At 33.5% G+C, this 18753-nt stretch overlaps 1 protein-coding gene across 1 annotated transcript in view; it reads right to left on the reverse strand.

The window, feature by feature from the left end:
* LCP2 (lymphocyte cytosolic protein 2) overlaps positions 1 to 18753 on the reverse strand; it is a 73166-nt gene that overhangs the window by 14549 nt on the left and 39864 nt on the right. The window contains exons 7-13 of the mRNA XM_012552390.3: positions 8673 to 8850; positions 7718 to 7803; positions 7023 to 7089; positions 6849 to 6932; positions 1282 to 1307; positions 1170 to 1189; positions 939 to 1028 (exon numbers count right to left, since the gene is read on the reverse strand). Of these exons, the coding sequence (XP_012407844.1) occupies positions 939 to 1028; positions 1170 to 1189; positions 1282 to 1307; positions 6849 to 6932; positions 7023 to 7089; positions 7718 to 7803; positions 8673 to 8850 (551 nt within the window). The remainder of the gene's footprint in view (positions 1 to 938; positions 1029 to 1169; positions 1190 to 1281; positions 1308 to 6848; positions 6933 to 7022; positions 7090 to 7717; positions 7804 to 8672; positions 8851 to 18753) is intronic.

Raw genomic sequence — 18753 nt, forward strand, 5'->3', positions numbered from 1 at the left:
GGTGATCTGACTTCAGGGCCAGGACATTCAAGTTATTAAAAAAAGATGTAACAAAACAACTGGAAAGTTTTAAAAATAAATATCCTGCTTTCCTTTTTAACAACATTGTTAAGTCCCAGATCATGTTTCCTTACATTGTAAAGAAAAAAAATTAGGAAAATGCTGCTGCACAGAGGATTTTCCACACTGATTTAGCCTGGTTTTCCCAGCAGTGTTACAGATTTTAAACCAGCTGCCTAAAAGTCATGGCCAACATCTTTATTTAGTGGATACTGCTGGCTTGAGATAGTAAAAACAGCTTTGGACCAAGATATAGAAAACATCATGGACTTTAGCTTTGCCAAAATATTCTTCACATGTATATAAAATTTTATACAAACTTAACCTTGTTCAAATTACTTAACCCGACTTTAATATCTTCATTTGTAAAATGAGGGGATTGTATGAACTGGTCATTGAGTATCCTTCCATCTCTGTAATCCTAAGGTTTGCACTCTCCTTTACCATTTACTAAGGTTTGCACTACCTTTATCATTCCTATCCCTGAAATGTACCAGAAATTTGTCTTTCAACAGATGAGGCACCACTACAATATATTTTAAAATACTGCAATTTGGACAATGTAGAAAACTCCTATAGAGAACAGGAGGAGGAAATGTATCCAAGTTATTCCTACCACAGTTAGAAGAGAAAATAGTGGTAATAACCCTCATGAATTGTGGATATGGTGCTTTACTAGAAATATTCTGAGAAAAATGTCACTATTGGTAATGATATCTGCAAAAAAAAACCCAGTAATTCTTATTATATTAATTATTTCAGTCTTCAAATGGCTTCCATTATATTTGTTTTCATGTCATTGGTTGTATGTTAGACATGTCTTTAAAAATTACCTTCAATTATTTGACTCTCATGCACTATTTGAGAGGTAAACTTACTTTGGTACAATTGGCTTTATATTTCTCTCAGGTCTTTCTCCAGGTGGCAAAGGAGGTTTTTGAATCTTATGTAAGCGATCCCCACCAGGCCTGTAGTGTTTAAAAACCAGATGTATAAAGAAAGCCAAGTTAAAGAAAGTCAAATTGAAGAAAATTAACAAATAGCATTCTATAGGATAAAGTTCTACAAAATGTTCCATTTTAATCTCCCAAGTATTCCCTTCTCCTTACCTCATTGCAGGAGCTAAAGGCTATAAAATACAATGAAAGATATATCAGAATATTTGGTATGTTCCATTGGATGAATATGCATTATGCTGTTTTAAAGCAAGGCATGTCTTACCTTGTCAGGAAAAACTGGCTTTTTGCCTGCAAATTACAAATGAACAATTTTTTTAATGGATTGAATTTATTTCATAATTCTCCAAATCTGAGACCTAGAAACAGTCTGATGCATAGTCAAGCATTTTATTTTCAGTTGTGAATGTTTCAAGTATGGAAGCAGTTTTCTTTAAATTAATACTATCAGAACAAGTAAGCAAGGTCCTTCATGCCCATCTCATCCAACCTCTTCATTGTATAGAAGAAGAAACCAATTTACAGAGCTAAGAACTGATTTGCCCAAGGTCACATATAGTTTCATATGACTGCATAGAAGGTTGAAGTTCCTGTAGTACTTAACCATTCATAAATAGAACAAACTTTTCTTCCTTCCTTCCTTCCTTCCTTCCTTCCTTCCTTCCTTCCTTCCTTCCTTCCTTCCTTCCTTTCTTCCTTCTTTCCTTCCTTCCTTCCTTCCTTCCTTCCTTCCTTCCTTCCTTCCTTCCTTCCTCCTTCTCTCCATCTCTCTCTCTTTTCTTGTCTCCTCCCTCTCTCTGTCTCTGTCTCTCTCTGTCTCTCTGTCTCTGTCTCTGTCTCTGTCTCTGTCTCTGTCTCTGTGTCTCTGTTTCTCTCTGTCTCTCTCTGTCTCTCTCTCTCTCTTGGGTTAGAATAAATGACCTTTAAGGGCCTTCTCAGTTCCATATCGGGGACTAGCCTTTTTTGTATGTCCATGTCTTCTTCAACAAATCCATTACATCTGCAGTTATGAACACTCAGCTCAGTAAAAATGCTTTAGCAGCAGTATCTTCAATATTCACAGGGTCAGAAGGACATTTTCACATAAAAATAGAATTCCAAACTTTTCTAGTTCCTCCTTTAAAATGGAGTAAAAAAGGTTTTCTTGTTGGAAATGAGAGCAAGAGAATTTAACTTAATGTGCTCAAAATGTAAAAGTAAAAATTAAATAACTTTTATCAGTCCCATCTCTCCCCCCCATCCCAAACAAACAAAAACCCTAGCAATTTTAATCTTTAAAATGTAAAAACTGCTAGTCTTCCTTTTTTCCTCCTGACCTCTTTCTTTCCCTTTGGCTTCTCATATCCCACTAAAGAAATCAGATTCAGAAAATTCATTTGGTATTTTCTTCCCAAAATTCTAGCAAAGAGGAAGGTTTAATTTATGCCACTAATAGACAACAATGTTGATTTTCTCAATGAATAGAACAATCTTAGGAGATCAGAGCTGGAAGGACCATTAGAGATAATCTAGGGTGAACTTTTCAACCTATTGTAGTCTCAAGGAAAGTGAGTGATGTAGTAGCTGTAGGCCTATTTATGATTTATCATAAATAACCAAATGAGGATTCAGGCCTAGATCCTCTGATTCTTGGTCTAATGCTCTTTTACACTGTATCATGAGGAAAGAGCAGCTTTTTCACTGAGCTAACCAATAGGACTTTTAATATAACTTTTTTCTTCTTAGTTTCCTTGAGCAGACCTTATTTTTAAACCCCTTCCATATGTCAAATTTGTTTTTTTTTGGAACAGGAAATTACTTCTCTATTATCTGTAGGTTCTTTAGATGAATATGAAATTATAAAAATAATGGTTGGGACTAGCATATGAAAAACCATTCAGTGAAATTTCTTTGGCATTTTGTTATTTTGTTTGAAGCCTTCAGCAGCCTTTTTCTGGTGTAATAGAGTCCCAAGGTTTCAGAGCCCTGCAAATGGGCCTTTCAGATCTCAAGGTGTTAAGACGTATGCCTAGTTTCATCTTCATGAGTTGATTTGTCTTATTGTTCTGTGATTCTTTTTTCTTTTCATAAAATCTGTTTTTAATTTAATTGGGTCTTACTGAGGACACCATAGCAAGAGTAGCAAGAAGTAAACAACAACAACAACAAAAATCCCACATTCCTATACCCTGATGTTTAAATAAGTTCGCAGGTCACACAGCTAGGAAGTATTCCATATCTGAGGTCAGATTTAAATTTCCTGACTTCAGGGCTGGTGCTCTATCCACTGCGTCACCTAATTGTTCCTGTTTAAATAAAAAGTTGGCTGATTTGCCTACATTTTCTGGACAGCAGCTAATTTTCTAAGATGCTACATTTTGAAGAGGATATTTGCATTCAGAACAGTACTTTAGAAAAATTATGCATGAAGCAATGTGAAGAATAGATTAAAGAGAATATCCACTAGAGGTAGAAAAGGAAGCTGAGAGATGGGGGGTGGGGTGGGGGGAGAGGCGGGAATAGTTCAGGCAAGAAATGATGAAAAACTAGACTAGATGAAAAACTTTTACTAGGGTGAAGGGTACATGAATAGTGAAGAAGAGAAGATAGTTTCAAAATATATTGTGGAGATAGAATGGACAATATTTTGCAAATGGTTAGCTGTATAAGGATAGGCAACTAAGTGGTACAGTAAATAGAGCTCTGGGCTTGGAGTCAGGAAGACTCATCTTCTTCAGTTCAAATCCAGCCTCAGACACTTACTAGCTGCATGACCCTGGGCAAGTTATTTAACCCAGTTTGCCTTGGTTTTCTTCATCTGCAAAAATAAACTGGAGAAGGAAATGATAAAGTACTTCAGGATCTTTTCCAAAAAAAAACTCCATGCAAAAAAGTCAAAATTGAAATGACTCAAAAATAATAACAAAAAACTTGGATGATTGAAATAATGATGGTACCATAAGCAGGGAGAAAAGAAATTAGGTAGCAAGAAAGGTTTTGGGACTTAATAAGGGGAAGAATTCAATTTTGGACAAATTGAGTTTGAAGGGCCAGTGAGCCATTTAGCAGTGGATGTACTGCTTCTAAAAGTGTATTAGTCATAGGGAGGAGGGAACAAAAACTATTCTTTGCAAGCATATTAAGATCAAGGAGGGATTTTTCTCCCATTAGGAGACACTTAAACATTTTTGCAAGTTTTAAAAAAAGAACAAACATAGGGGAATACTGAAGAGGCAAGCGAAGCAATGATAGATAAAGCAGTGTTAGAAGAGATAAATGGGAAAACTAAGAGCACAGCTGGAAGAATTAGCTTTAGCCCTGCAGAAATCCTCTTGCTTTGGGACTGTAGAAAATGTGAAGGGTAATGAAACCTAAATTTAGAGGAGTGGAGAAAGCTTAGTAAGATTTTGTCAAACAGTAGGCAAGGGAATCTGTAAACCATAGGAGTGGGAGTGAAAGTAGAGTTGGGGGCTTGAGAGAAGAGATTACAGTCGATCCATCTCTGCCAGGGGCAAGGATAGAATCATTCCATGATACACCTGAGAGGGACTTTAACTTCCTTTTGTTAAAGATTTTTTCAGTCAAATATTTTCATTTGCCTGCTACATAGCTCTACCTTCATGGACTTAAGGTTCCTCAAATTCAGTATGCCTAAAAACAAATGCATCCTCTCAAAACCTTCTCCGCCCCATCCAGATATCTGTTTCTGTAGATGATGTCATCCTTTCCCCTAGTAATTTAGGATCCAATAAGTTGACATCTCCTGTTGGTTCTACTTCTGTCTCTCATCTCCAACTACAATCATCATTGTTTAATTGAATCTGAATGGGAAGAATCCTATCAACTGGCAAAGAGAGGCTCTCTGTAAGAAACAACACATGAGCTGAGTTTTGAAGGGACACAGAGCTTTTATGAGGAAAATCTGTAGTGATAATTCATTCTAGACATGGGATACAAGGTTATGCAAAGTCAGGAAGAAGGGAAATGAAGTGTTCTGAGTAACAGTAAGTGGGTTTGATGGATTGTGATATAGAATAAGTGAAGGAGAATAATGTTGTGTGTCTGGAAAGGCAGACTGTGCCAATTTATGAAGGACTTTAGAAGTCAAACAGAAGTTTGTATTTTATTCTATGAGCAAAAGGGAGTCACTAGAGCTTCTTAAATAGGGAATGATTTGGTCAAAGTAGTGATTTAAGAACATCAATTTGACAAACTGAATAATGGGTAGATCAGAGAACAGAATAGAAAGTCCTTAGGTCAGGAAGATGAATTAGGAAGCTATTGTAAAGGTCCAAGTAAGAGGTAATGATGATCTGATTTAGGATGATGGTCATATTACTGACGAGCAGAGAACAGATTTCAAGTATATTACTGTAAGGGGTGGCTAGCTAGTACAGTGGATAGAATTCTGGGCCTGGAGACAGGAAAACTCATCTTCCTGATTTCAAATCTGACCTGAGCTATTTACTAGCTTTGTGATTCTTTACAAGTTATTTAACCCTGTTTGCCTCAGTTTTCTCATCTGTAAACTGAGCTGGAGAAGGAAATGACAAGCCAGTTCAGTATTGTTGCCAAGAAAACCCTAAATGTAGGTACAAAAAATCAACAATACTGAAAATGACTGAACAACAATAGCATATTACTGTAACAGTTAAATAGTTGTTTTTCTTTAACTTTTATTTATTCCCTCTCCAAGCCAAACATTACTGAAATTTTTTCCTAATGAACAACTCTGATCATGTCATGCCTTTGTTTAGAAGTTTTTAATTGCTCTCCATCACTTAATACAGAAAGCATAAACCAGTCCTGATCCTCCTGACTCTCACATTCAAGATTTTCTACAATGTAGTTCCAACCTATCTTTTCCACCTGGTTTTTTACTACTCTCAGATGAATATTCCATATTCAAATAAGATAGAATTACTCTGTAAGCCCATTGTTACCCTTCTCTTTTCTGAATAAAGACTATACCTTTATTCACATGGCTAAAAATAGATACCCCTTTCCACTTCTGTCAAAGTCCTCTTCCTTCTTCAAGATTCCATTAAAGTTTTCCTTCCAGTGTCCTGAGTGATTCACTTATTCTCCAGGTAAAAGCCCTATGAACCTGCCCAGATTACTCATAGCACTGTGACTAGAACATTCCATACATGTATCCTCCTCTTCCTAGGATAATAGATATTTGAGTTACTTACAACAAATCTTTGTATTCTCTAGCACATAAAAAGAGTTAGCACTTATACAGGACTTTAAGGTTTATAAATATGGGGTATTAAGCTTTACTACTTTAGAACCCCACTAAGGCTTTTGTAATAACGTATAAATAATTATCATCATTTTAATAGCTAGCATTTATTAAGCCCTATTATGTGCCAGAAACTGTGCTAAGCACTTTACAATTATTCATCTCCTTTGATCCTCATAGAACCCCTAACATATAGGTACTATTATTGTCCCCATTTTACACATGCAGAAACTGAGGCTGAGAGAGATTTAGTGACCTGCCCAGGATCACACAGCCAGTAACAATCTGAGGCAGATTCAAATCTGGGTCTTCCTGAGTCAAAGATCAATACTTTATCCACTGTATCACCTGGCTACCTATAAGCACTTAGTAAGTGTTTGTTAAATAAAATGGAATCTAATCCAATTAAGTTTTACAGCTGAAGAAACTGAGTCCTTGAAAGATGAGTGACTAGTCATTCAGTGGCAGATAGAACAAAGAAGCCCAGGTTTTCTGACTTCCTGTTCAAGTCTGTTTCTACCCTTGAAAATCATTTTTTGGCAACATATATCACTGTTTAGAAATGTAGAACAGACCAGTACCTATGATATGTGATGTAAACTACTCACCTATTCCCAAAGAATCTCTTTCAAATTGAGGTAATGTACGATCCAATGGTGGCTTTTTACTTCTGTCTATGGATGGAGCAGGGACTGAAAGCAAATCACAGTTATATAAATTTGAAGATCCAGTCATTGGAAGAAAAAAATAATGGTCTGTAGAGAGACAGAGATTGTACTTACGGTTGGGTGTCCGGTTGTTTCTGCCTCTAATAGAATCTTCAGGATTGCCCGGTAGAAGATGAGGAGGCTGTTCAGAAGAGATGCCCTCATTGTAAGGCAACATTTTAGGGGTGAGGAAGAGGGAGGGGGGTTCATATTTATGTTTAGGTCAAGGCTAAGCAAATCTATGGATACTGGGCTTGTCTTCAGCTTTCCTAATATCTCCTTTCTTAACAATCTTCAGTCTATTGTATCCCTCAGGAAGAATTTCAGTAAGAATGACCTAGAGTTATAAAATAGTTTGCAATAAAGGCACTAAAAGTTAACCAATCTAAGTTTTCCTTTTTATAGAAGAGAAAAATGAGACTCAGAAAGAGAAAGTGATGACCACCCCTATTCCCCCAATGCATATATACATTTTAAGCCTTATTTAGTTGAAGAGTGAAAGAATTTTATCTCCAGATAAAAAAGAATTTCAGGCATCAGCCAGTAAGGGAGGGAACTGTTTGAAGGACGTAGGGACTTTCCCAGTGTTCTTGAAAGCAGTTCATATAGGTAGGTTCATATATCATTACTATGTTAAGCTGGTCCTATTTATATTTGTTTTAAAGTAAATTTTCTCACTTTTTTCAGTATTGGGAAAATATTTTCTCATTCAGAATGAAGCCAGTTAAAATAAATGAAGATGAAGTCAGTTAAAAGCAGAAGAAACCTACCGTGTTGCTTCGGCCACCAATGGCTGGTAAAGGTCTCTGAGGGGGAACTGGAGGTTGTTGAGGGTTTTTCCCAATTGGGGGCCTGTCTGACAACAACAATGACAAAAAAAATCTTAGAGGAACCACAATGACGGAAATGAAGCAGAAGATAACAATAAGTTCTTAAAATGAAATAGAGTTACTTTGAAAGCCCAGTTGGGCTCATTGTCTTCAGTATGCAACTTCTGTACTTATATATGAACATTTGGAAAAGACTTTAGGGGCCTTAAGCCTTTGGAAGTCTAGCAAAGAGTGGGAAGTAGAGCTATGAGCTCATTGTTGTAGTGAATTCCTGGTAAGTTTCTCTACTGATGCAGGTTGACAACTTTGCTATTTGTAGTCAGAGAATGTGTAGGGGCACTGAGTGACTAAGAAATTAGCCTAGGGCTGCAAACCAGAATATGTAAGAGGCAGGGTTGGAATTCAATCTTCCTCACTTTAGGACCACTATACATTATGTCCACTATACTGGACATATACTACACTTGATTCTTACAAAGCTGTGGAGCCATGAAATAATGGAAAGAGGAGCTAGAAAAGGAAAGAAAAATGAAAGGCCTGTATGAGCCACAAAGTGGATTAATGGAAAAGCTGCCAGATTTACTTTTTTTTTGGAGGGGGTGAGGTTTATGATCCAGTTATAGGGAACTCTTGGTGTGGAAACTCTCTCCTCTGTTGCAGACTGGCAATCAATCTGTGATTTATCATTTTAGAGAGTTGCCTGAAGTACTGAAAAAATAAGTAACCCCTTCAGCATAACTATTGTGTCCCAGAAATGAAATCAAGTCTTTGGCTAACTATCCACAACCCTAAATTACTTTGTCATGGTATCTCTTCTAAAATAACTAAGAAGCTTAATTGAAACATTTTTTATTCTACCTGTCAGAGTTGAGTAAAAGTAATCTTGGCCCTTTACCTATGTACATGGAACCAGTAGGAAGCTTGGCAGGAAGGATTGTATTCTGCATGGTATCTTCATCGTTAGAAGGAGGGGGTTCATATTCATCATCATCTTCTGGGACAGGTTCCATCTCCTCACTGGGGGACTCATAATCTCCATCCTGATCTTCATTTGGGCTTTCATAATCATCTTCCTGCAAACATATTATAATGATGGTAATGGATATTTTACATTTGTGTATTAAGAACCAACCTATGTGCCTAGTAGATTATTCTTATAAAATCTTTATGAAAGAAATATATGCATAATACCATGGGCTTCCTTGATAGAAGCATTTAGGACTAGATAGCTTTTCAAAGGCAATCTTGGATAGCTGACCACATTTTCATCCTCTCATAAATGATCAAGTGATAGAGAGAATACCATACTTGATGAATAATAAAAAAAAAACTAACAAATTCAATTTTAGGAAGTTTTTTACATGGGGCTGAAATCCACTTCAGTGCATTTCCCAACAATAATTCCTAGTATATACCTTCTGGAATCAAGTAGAATAAGTACTACTCTCAGTTGCACATAATAATCCTTAAAATGCTTGAAGACAATTATTATATTCCCTATAACTTTTATTTTCTCTATTAATCAACAAGCATTTATTAAGTACCTACTATGGATCAGGGATTAATTTATTCCTGGGAATTAGACAAAAAATGCCAATCTTTGTTTTCAAAGAACTCACTTACTTCCCCTTTATTTCTCAATCTAACTTCTGACTTTACTTCAATGAAACTGCTTTCTCCTGGAAAACTATTAACTAATAGCTTTTTCACTCATTCCACAACCTTCTTGACCTTATATAGTGTTCATTATTCTCCCCTCTCTTGAATCCCAGGACCTTGTTCTCTTTTGGCTTTTCTTCAGTTTCTCAGGGTCTTTAGATGTTTTGATTCATTATCATTCATTGGCCATGGAATAAAAATGGATGCCTCCCATTCTCATTCTCTCTCTCTCTCTCTCTCTCTCTCTCTCCCTCTCTCTTTCACGCATGCACATGCACATAGTAGAAGTCATCTGGACTGTCATCTGGATTATTGCAATAATCTCCTAATTGGTCTTCCTGTTTCAAATATCTGCCTTCTTAAATCCATCCTTCAGAAGATGGAACTGGAGTTTTTGTCTAACTCACATGCTTACAGTTTGAAGAGGACTGCAATTACAGATAAGAAATGCATATCTGAACTATAGGGGAAAGACCCACAGATAAGGAAACTGAGATCCAGAAGCATGAAATCACTTTGCTAAGATGTATCAGAGGACACTGACTGACTTTCTGATTCCAAGTCCAGTACTCTATCCACTACAACATATTACTCCAAGAAGGTGAAGTATTTTATTTTCATTGTGCTCATTTCTGTTAGATTACAGGCCTCTAATACTGACACCTAGGAATGTATCTTTACAGAAAGAACTAATAAAGCCATACTTCCTGAAGCAATACAAGTAGTAGAGTTATAATCCAGTTTTAAAAAAAAAAACACATACATCTTAGCCATTCTACATGTGTGCCTTTCATTTAGCCACAGAACATCTCCATTAAATGAAAATGACAATGTTTATCCAATGATTTGAAATGATTGTTGTGTATTATGTTAAAGGAGATAATGTAATATTACTGGGATTTGAACAGTAATAAATCCATATAAATGTATGATATCATAAGTAGAAAAGATATTACTTCTACCTATTTGAACAACACATCCTTACTCAAAGAGCTCAAAGTCAAGAAAATTTTATTTTATTTAAATAGAGGAGTAATTCATTTATAAATGGCTACCTTTGGACAGAAGATATCATTGGTTATCTATTTCAGTTGCAACTAACAAAAACTCTGCCTAGAGTTACTGGGAATACTAATTCTTTAATAAAATAGTCCTGTTGTGATACCTGGCTTTTAGTTAATGTCAAAAGTCAATTCATTTAAGTCATAAATTAAAGAAATAGTACTAGTAGTAGTAGCATTAATGGTGGTAGTGATAGTAGTACTATTACTAGTAGTTATTGTAGTAGTAAAACTAGGAGTAATGATATGATAATGTGATGATCTCTTTGACTCAGTTCTACCTTTATTTGTGATTAATGTACTGCAATTGTATAAAATATATGAAAATAAATATATTAACAGTGAGAACAATAGAATATCTGATATTCACTTAGAAAACTATTCTCTATTTAAAATGTCAAAAATAATATAAATATTAATTTATATAAAATATAGCACTTTTTAGGTAAATAAGCCAGTTATGGTTCTGCTTAGGTTTAAATCCATTATCATTTATTAAATGGACTTAAGTATGACTTTCAAATGAAAGAAAGTAATAAACTAAAGCAGTATATTAATCATTTGATGTACATGAATGACATTAAGCTTTATAATTCCACTGGAAAACACATTAAATCTTAATATCTTTAAGAGCTATAAATAAAGGTAAGAAATTACAGAAGACCTGTGCATAGTTGTGTTCTTTTTTGATTATTTAAAAAGAAAACAGAAATAAGGACAGGTAACTATATTGTTAAAGAAAAGATGAGGAAGGGGAGAGAGAATAATTTAGGAAAGATGCATAAAATGAAGATTATGCAATTATGGAGGAAATGGAGTAGATCTAAAAGAAAAACTAAAGAAATCACTCACACTCACAGATACATATGCAGACATTTTGGCACAAAAATACATTTAGAAAAATGAATAAGAAGAAATAGGACAAGAGACAGGGGTAAAGGACAGGACAATATATATAAGTGAGTAATCATAAGAAAAAAAATCTTTAACTCTAGAAAGAGAAATTTGAATAAATAAGGGGGATTAAAAGAAAAGAAAAAAGAATAAAAACCTGGGAACAGGGGGCAGGGCAAAGAAAAGAGAAAAGCCATAATAGAGGGAAATAAGCTATTTTGTTTGTGGATCATTAAGTATTAAATAATCTCCTTTTCTTTTACCATCTTCTTATTAGTAAAGAGGAGATTAGGAACAAAGATAAGAATGAAGAGAGAGAAGAACATATTCAACAGTTAATAATAGTGAATGAGACAATCAACCAACTCAATCATAAAACAGAAGGGGATGGGAACAGAAACAAAATCGATCAACATGTTGTTTATAAGATGAACTTTTGAAACATAAATATTCACACAAAGTTGAAATAAGAAGCTTGAGCAAAAATTATTATGTTTCAGCTGAACTAAAAAAACCCATGCCAGCATTAGTCATTATGATGTTAGATAAAATTACTGTAAAAACAGACATGATTTAAAAAGAGACATAATCAGGGAAATTGTTTTTATTTAGTCATATCCAACTTTTCATGAATCTGTGGTCTATATTGTCCATGGAGTTTAGCAAAGATAATAGAGTGTTCCTTCTCCAATGAATTAAGGCACACACACACAAAAAAAAATGATAGCCAGAGTCACATAGCTCGTAGGTATTTGAGACCAAATTCAAATTCATATTTTCTTGACTCTAGGCTCAGCTAAGCTAGTTAGCTGCCTTCAGCTGGGGAATTATATTATGCTTACTGCCACCATAGATACTCAATATGAGTCTTTATATGCTGTCCCTAATAACATGTAATCTAAAAATGAAAGGAAAAACTAGTAAGACTGGAGGGAGAAAATGAATATTAAAATTATAATACTAAAAAATCTTAATGTACCTCTTTCAGATCTAGACAAATCTAATAAAAAGATACATAAGAAAGAAGTTATGGCCCAAATAGAAAATTTTGAAAAATTAGAGATGATAGATTTCTATATGATTAATGAATAAGAATAAAAAATTGCATATTTCTTAGTTGTATATGATACATTTACAAAAACTGATCATGTATTGAAATAGAAACCTTGCAAAAGTCAGATTAGTAAATCACATCATTCAGTGGTGATGATGCAATATGAATTATCTTCAATAAAAGGTCCATAAAGAAAGAATTGAAGACATGTCATTTCAAAGAACTGGTGAATAAAAGAACAAATTATAGAGTTAAGGAAAATTTTATCAAAGAAAATTACAACTATGAGAGAAGAAGACAACATAATGAACTGTATGTAATATAGCTAAAGTAATTATTAGTAAAAAGTATATCCCTAAGTATTTTGATTTAATTAAAAAAGAAAATCAATCAAAAGAATGGTCATGTAACTAAAAGAAATTGAGCAACAAATCAAAAATCCTCAACTAAACAGCAAATTAAAAAGCTTAAGAATTAAAAAAAAAAGATTAATGAAATTCAGAATGAAAGGACAATTGAATTTACAAAAGTAGGAATTATATTTTAGTATTAACAAAACAAATGCCCAACCTTATTTTTAAAGAGAGAGGAAAACCAAATTATTCATATCAAAAATACAAAAAAACATAATTCACAGCAGTTAAAGAAGAAAGAAAGCAAATTGTCAGCAGTGATTTTACTCAGTTACATACTAACAAAATTGAGAACTTGGAGGAAATGGGTAAATCCTTATAAAAGTGCAAAGCATCCAGATTAACTAAAGAAGAAAGGATCTCTTTAAATTACCCAATTAATTTTTAATCATAGCTTTTTCTTTTCAAAATATATGCAAAGAATGCAACATTCATCCTTGCATTAGTTTTGTTTGTACAAAAACTTCAGTTTGGTATAATCGAAATCAGTAATGATCTCTAGTTCTTCTTTGGTTATAAAGTCCTTCCCCTTCCACAGGTCTGAGAGGTAAACTATCCTGTGTTCCTCTAATTTATTAATTATTTCATTCTTTATGCCTAGGTCATGAACCCATTTTGACCTTATCTTGAACATTCATCCTTGCAAAATCTTGTGTTCCAAATTTTTTCTCCCTTCTTTCCTTCTACCTCCTCCCCTAGATAGCAAGTAATCCAATATATGTTAAACATATGCAATTCTTCTGTACATATTTCCACATTTATTGGGCTGCTCAAGAAAAATCAGGTCAACAAAAGGAAGCAAATAACAACAAAGGTGAAAATACTATGTTGTGATCCACATTCAGTCCCCAAAATTCTCTTTCTGGATGCAGATGACTCTCTTCATTACAAGCCCATTGGAATTGGCCTGAATCACCTCATTGTTGAAAACATCCATCAGAATTAATCATAACATATTTTTCTTGTGGCTGAGTACAATATTCTCCTGGTTCTACTGGCTTCACTTAGCATTAGTTCATGCAAATCACTCCAGGCCTTTCTAGAAATAATCTTAGTGATGGTTTCTTATAGAACAATAATATTACATAACATTCATATATCATAAATTATTTAGCCATTTTCCAACTGATGGGCATCCACTTGGTTTCCACTTTCTTGCCACTACAAAAGGCAGCTACAACTTTTTTTTACATGTGGGTTCTTTTTCCTTTTTTATGATATCTTTGGGATACAGGCCCATTAGAGACACTGATGGATCAAAGGGTATGCACAGTTTAATAGCTCTTTGGGTATAGTTCCAAATTGCATTCTAGAAAGGTTTCATAAGTTCACAACTCCACCAACAATGAATTAATGTCCCAGTTTTCCCATATTCCTTATATTTGTGGTACCCTTTAGCAAAATGTAGTTTCCTTTCTTATTTCTTTTAATTATATATATTTTTGTTATTGCTTAATCTGAGATTTGGATCACTATCCCTGCTTTTTTTTTTTTCAGCTGAAGCATAATAGATTCTGTCCCAACCTTTTACCTTTACTCTGTATGTATCATTTCACTTTAAATATGTTTCTTGTAAACAACATATTGTAGCATTCTGGCTTTTAATACAGTATGCTATCTGCTTCTGTTTTATGGGAGAGCTCATCCCATTCACATTCACAGTTAAAATTACTAACTCAACATTTCTCACCATCTTATTTTCCCCAAGTTATATTTTTTTCTTTTCCTCCCCCCCCCTTTTCCTCCTCCCCAGTATTTTGCTTCTGACCACCAACTCCCTCAGTCTTCCCTTCCCTTTTACAGCTCTTCCCCCCTTTCTTATCCTTTTCTCCTCCAACTTCTGTTCCCCCTTGTATTAGCCTTCCCCTTTCCCCTCATTCCCTACAGGGTGAGACAAGTTTGACTGTCAAATTAAATGTGTCTGATATCTTATAATTGAGCTAAATCTGATGAGATTAAGGTTCACACAATACTCATCCTCCTTTATTTCCTTCAATTGCAATAGGATTTATTTTTGCCTTAGATGATGGGGTGATGCAATTGACCCCATTTTACCTCCCCTTTCCTCTTCTTTCAGTACAATCAATTTTCTACCCCTAATTAAAATCATCATAGTGAAGTCAAATTTTGATTCTATCAAATTAAGTTGTTACTTGCACAAGCAAATCAAACGTAGTTAAAATTAGAAGGGAAAAATGGGGTGGGGAACATGTATAGAAAATTTCTCTGCTAATACATCATGACCAAGTAGGATTTATACCAGGATGAAGGGCTGGTTCAATATTAGGAAAAGTATTAGTATAATTGATTATATCAATAACCAAATTAACAAAAATCATATTATTATCTGAATAGATACAGAAAAAGCATTTGACACAATCCAATATCCATAAAACACTAGAGAGTATAGGAATAAATGGAATTTTCCTTAAAATGATCAGCAGCATCTATTTAAAACCACCAGCAACCATTATATGTAATGGGGATAAACTAGAAGCATTCCCAATAAAATCAGGGTTGTCCACAATCACTATTACTATTTAATATTGTATTAGAACTATTAGATTTCATAAGAAGAGAAGAAAAGGAAATTAAAGAAATTATGGTAGGTAATGAAGAAACGAAATTATCACTTTTACAGATGATATGATGATATACTTAGAGATCCTAGAGAATCATCTAAAAAACTAGTAAAAATTGTTCACAATTTTAGTACAGAGTTGCGGAATACAAAATAAATCCACATAAATCATCAACATTTTTATATGATACCAATAAATTCCAGCAGCAAGAGATGCAAAAAAGAAATTCCATGTAAAATAACTGTAGTGAGTCTACATGCCAAGGCAAAATCAGGAACACAACTACAAAACACTTTTTACACAAATAAAGTCAGTTCTAATCAATTGGAAAATTTTCAAGTGCTCATGGGTAGGCCAAGCTAATATAACAAAAATGACAATACTAGCTAAATTAAATCTACTTAGTGCCATATCAAGCAAACTCCCAAGAAATTATTTTACATATCTAGAAAAAATAATAACAAAGTTCATCTGCTACAACAAAAGGTCAAGAATTTCAAGATAATTGATGAAAAAAATGCAAATGAAGGTGGCCTAGCTGTGCTTGATATAAAATTATATTACAAAGCAGCAGTCATCAAAACCATTTAATACTGGCTAAGAAATTGAACAAATGATCAGTGGAATAGGTTAGGTTCACGGGACAAAATGATTAATGACTATAATAATCTAATATTTGATAAACTCCCAAACCCCAGCTTTGGGATAAAAACTCACTATCTGACAAAAATTGTTGGGAAAATTGGAAACTATTTTTCCAATAGTTTGGCAGAAACTAGGCCTTGATCCATACCCGACAAGTGTTATACCCATATCAAGATTGAAATGGGTTCATGATTTAGATATAAAGAGTAATATTGTAAGCAAATTAGAAGAACAAAGGATAGTATATCTCTCAGATCTTTGGAAATTGAAGGAATTTATGGCTAAAGAAGAACTACAATACATCACAGAATGCAAAATGGATAATTTTGATTATATTAAGTTAAAAAGGTTTTGTACAAACAAAACCAATACAAATAAGAGTAGAAGGGAAACAGGAGAAATAAAATGAAAACAAAAGCTTTAATTTTAAAAAATGTCTTTGCTAAATGCATCATATTCAATATATGTAAGGAATATATACAAATTTATAAAACTACTCCATTTCTAAAAATGGCCAAAACATATAGACAAGCATTTTATATAACTTTTTTATTTTTAAAATATATGCAAAGACAATTTTCAACATTCACTCTTGTAAAATTTTTTGTTCCAAATTTTTTCTCCCTCCCTTCCCCCAAATCCTTGCTGAAACAGCAAATAATTTATTATATATTAAATATGTGCAATTTTTCTACACATATTTCCACAATTATGCTGCACAAGAAAAATCAGTTCCAAAAGGGAAAAAAAAATATGGAAAGAAAACAAAAAATAAGCAAACAACAACAGAAAAGGTGAAAATACTATGTAGGGATCCACATTTAGTCCCCACAGTCCTCTTACTGGTTGCAGATGGCTTTCTCCATCACAAGTGTATTGGAATTGGCCTGAATCATTTCATTGTTGAAAAAAAGCCACTAAATAAGTTATTTTTAAAGGAAGAAATCTAAACTATCAATGATCCTATTGGAAGATATTCTAAATCACTAATAAGTAGAGAAATATACATTAAAGCAACTCAGTTTTTCTCCTCAAACCATTCAGACTGGCAAAATTACAAAAGAAGAAAATAATAAATGTTGTGGGGCTGTGGAAAAATAAGCACACTGTTGTATTGTTGATGGAGCTGTGAAATTGATGTAGTTGTCCTTGAAAGCAATTGCGAAATATGCCCCAAAGGTTATTAAACTGTGTTCTATACCTTTTAATTAAACTATAACATTATAGGGCAATACACCCCCCAAAAAAAATCAAAGAGGAAAAGAAGAGTTTAAAAATTCATTATAGAAAAATAATTGAAAGATTTTACAATGCAAGTCAATGAAATAGCAAAACATGAATACAAAGAATTGAAGTGGAAAGTTCTCACTTATCTGCCAAAGAAGTGATGAATTGATAAAACAAAACAAATAAACAAATGAAAACATCATTGGGCTGCACAAATTTCAGATTGACCAATGAGGATTTTTTTTTGGAAGACTTTATTTGCTTATATTGAAATTTTTGTTTTTATTTTTGTTTTTTTCTTTAATTTATTTGGTTCACTAAAGCAGATGGTGGCAAGGATAGATTATAAATGCATTAAAATAAATGTTTTTAATTATTTAATTAGCTAATGACTTTTTAAAAAAAAAACATCAAATAGTTCTTTCATCTCATAGATACTGGAGATATCAAAATGGCTTTTGGGCTTGACAAGTATAAAAGTCCTCATTCAAAACCAGTAAATAATAATTGTTTGTTGACTGAGACTGAAAGCATCAAGTTGAAATCTGAAGGTCATATTGAACTAACAAATGAAGACAATATCAACAGATACTTTGGTCTTCTCAAGTCAAGATATATTTGAAGTATATATATATATATATATATATATGTATATATACACATATATATATATATCAAAAGAAGGCAATACATTTTCTGACATACTAAAATCACGAGTGAAATAAAAGAATACATTTAAAACAATACCTACACAAAACCAGAATCAATGCATGGTTCCAAAATTTAAAAATGCATCAAAACAGATTTGGAAAGTATTTGAATAAAAATTCTTCATTTAAAAAACTGGATTAAAAACATTAAATGAAAGATTGATACTTCCTCACCAAGAAGGATAAAGAAATTTAATAGACATTTTTAAAGCACTTGATAAATAGGCAAAACAAACAAACAAAAAAGCTTTATAGAAACACCTTTGAAATGAGCATATATTAGCAGTGGACAAGAGCAAAGACGTATAACAAGTATACACCATTGGATTTATCATATATAAGTAGAAGTAATTTATCTCCACATAGAGCCTTTGGAATGACTAAAATCCAAGAATGGAATCAAAATAACCTTCAAGGTTAACATCCATAACCAAAAACCACATCAAGAAATAATGAATTATAAGGTCATATATATTTGCTTGTCCAATGGACGAGTTTGTGATAGGTATTCAGAATTAGATTATAACCATTAGAAATTGTAGAAGCTTTCTCCTAGATACTTGGTAGTGATCAGTATGGGTTAGGCAACAAAGTATTTCCCAATTCTGCTGAAGAATTTATTTAGTAAAAAAGAAACTGATTAAAAGGTCTCTTTGTTTCACAGAAGCAGAGAGATCTCTGCCTAAGTCCAGGAACTAGAATCCCCTTATTTTTTTTTATATGTGTTTTAT

Source organism: Sarcophilus harrisii, chromosome 2 (assembly GCF_902635505.1).
Source record: "Sarcophilus harrisii chromosome 2, mSarHar1.11, whole genome shotgun sequence".
Lineage (NCBI taxonomy): Eukaryota > Metazoa > Chordata > Mammalia > Dasyuromorphia > Dasyuridae > Sarcophilus > Sarcophilus harrisii.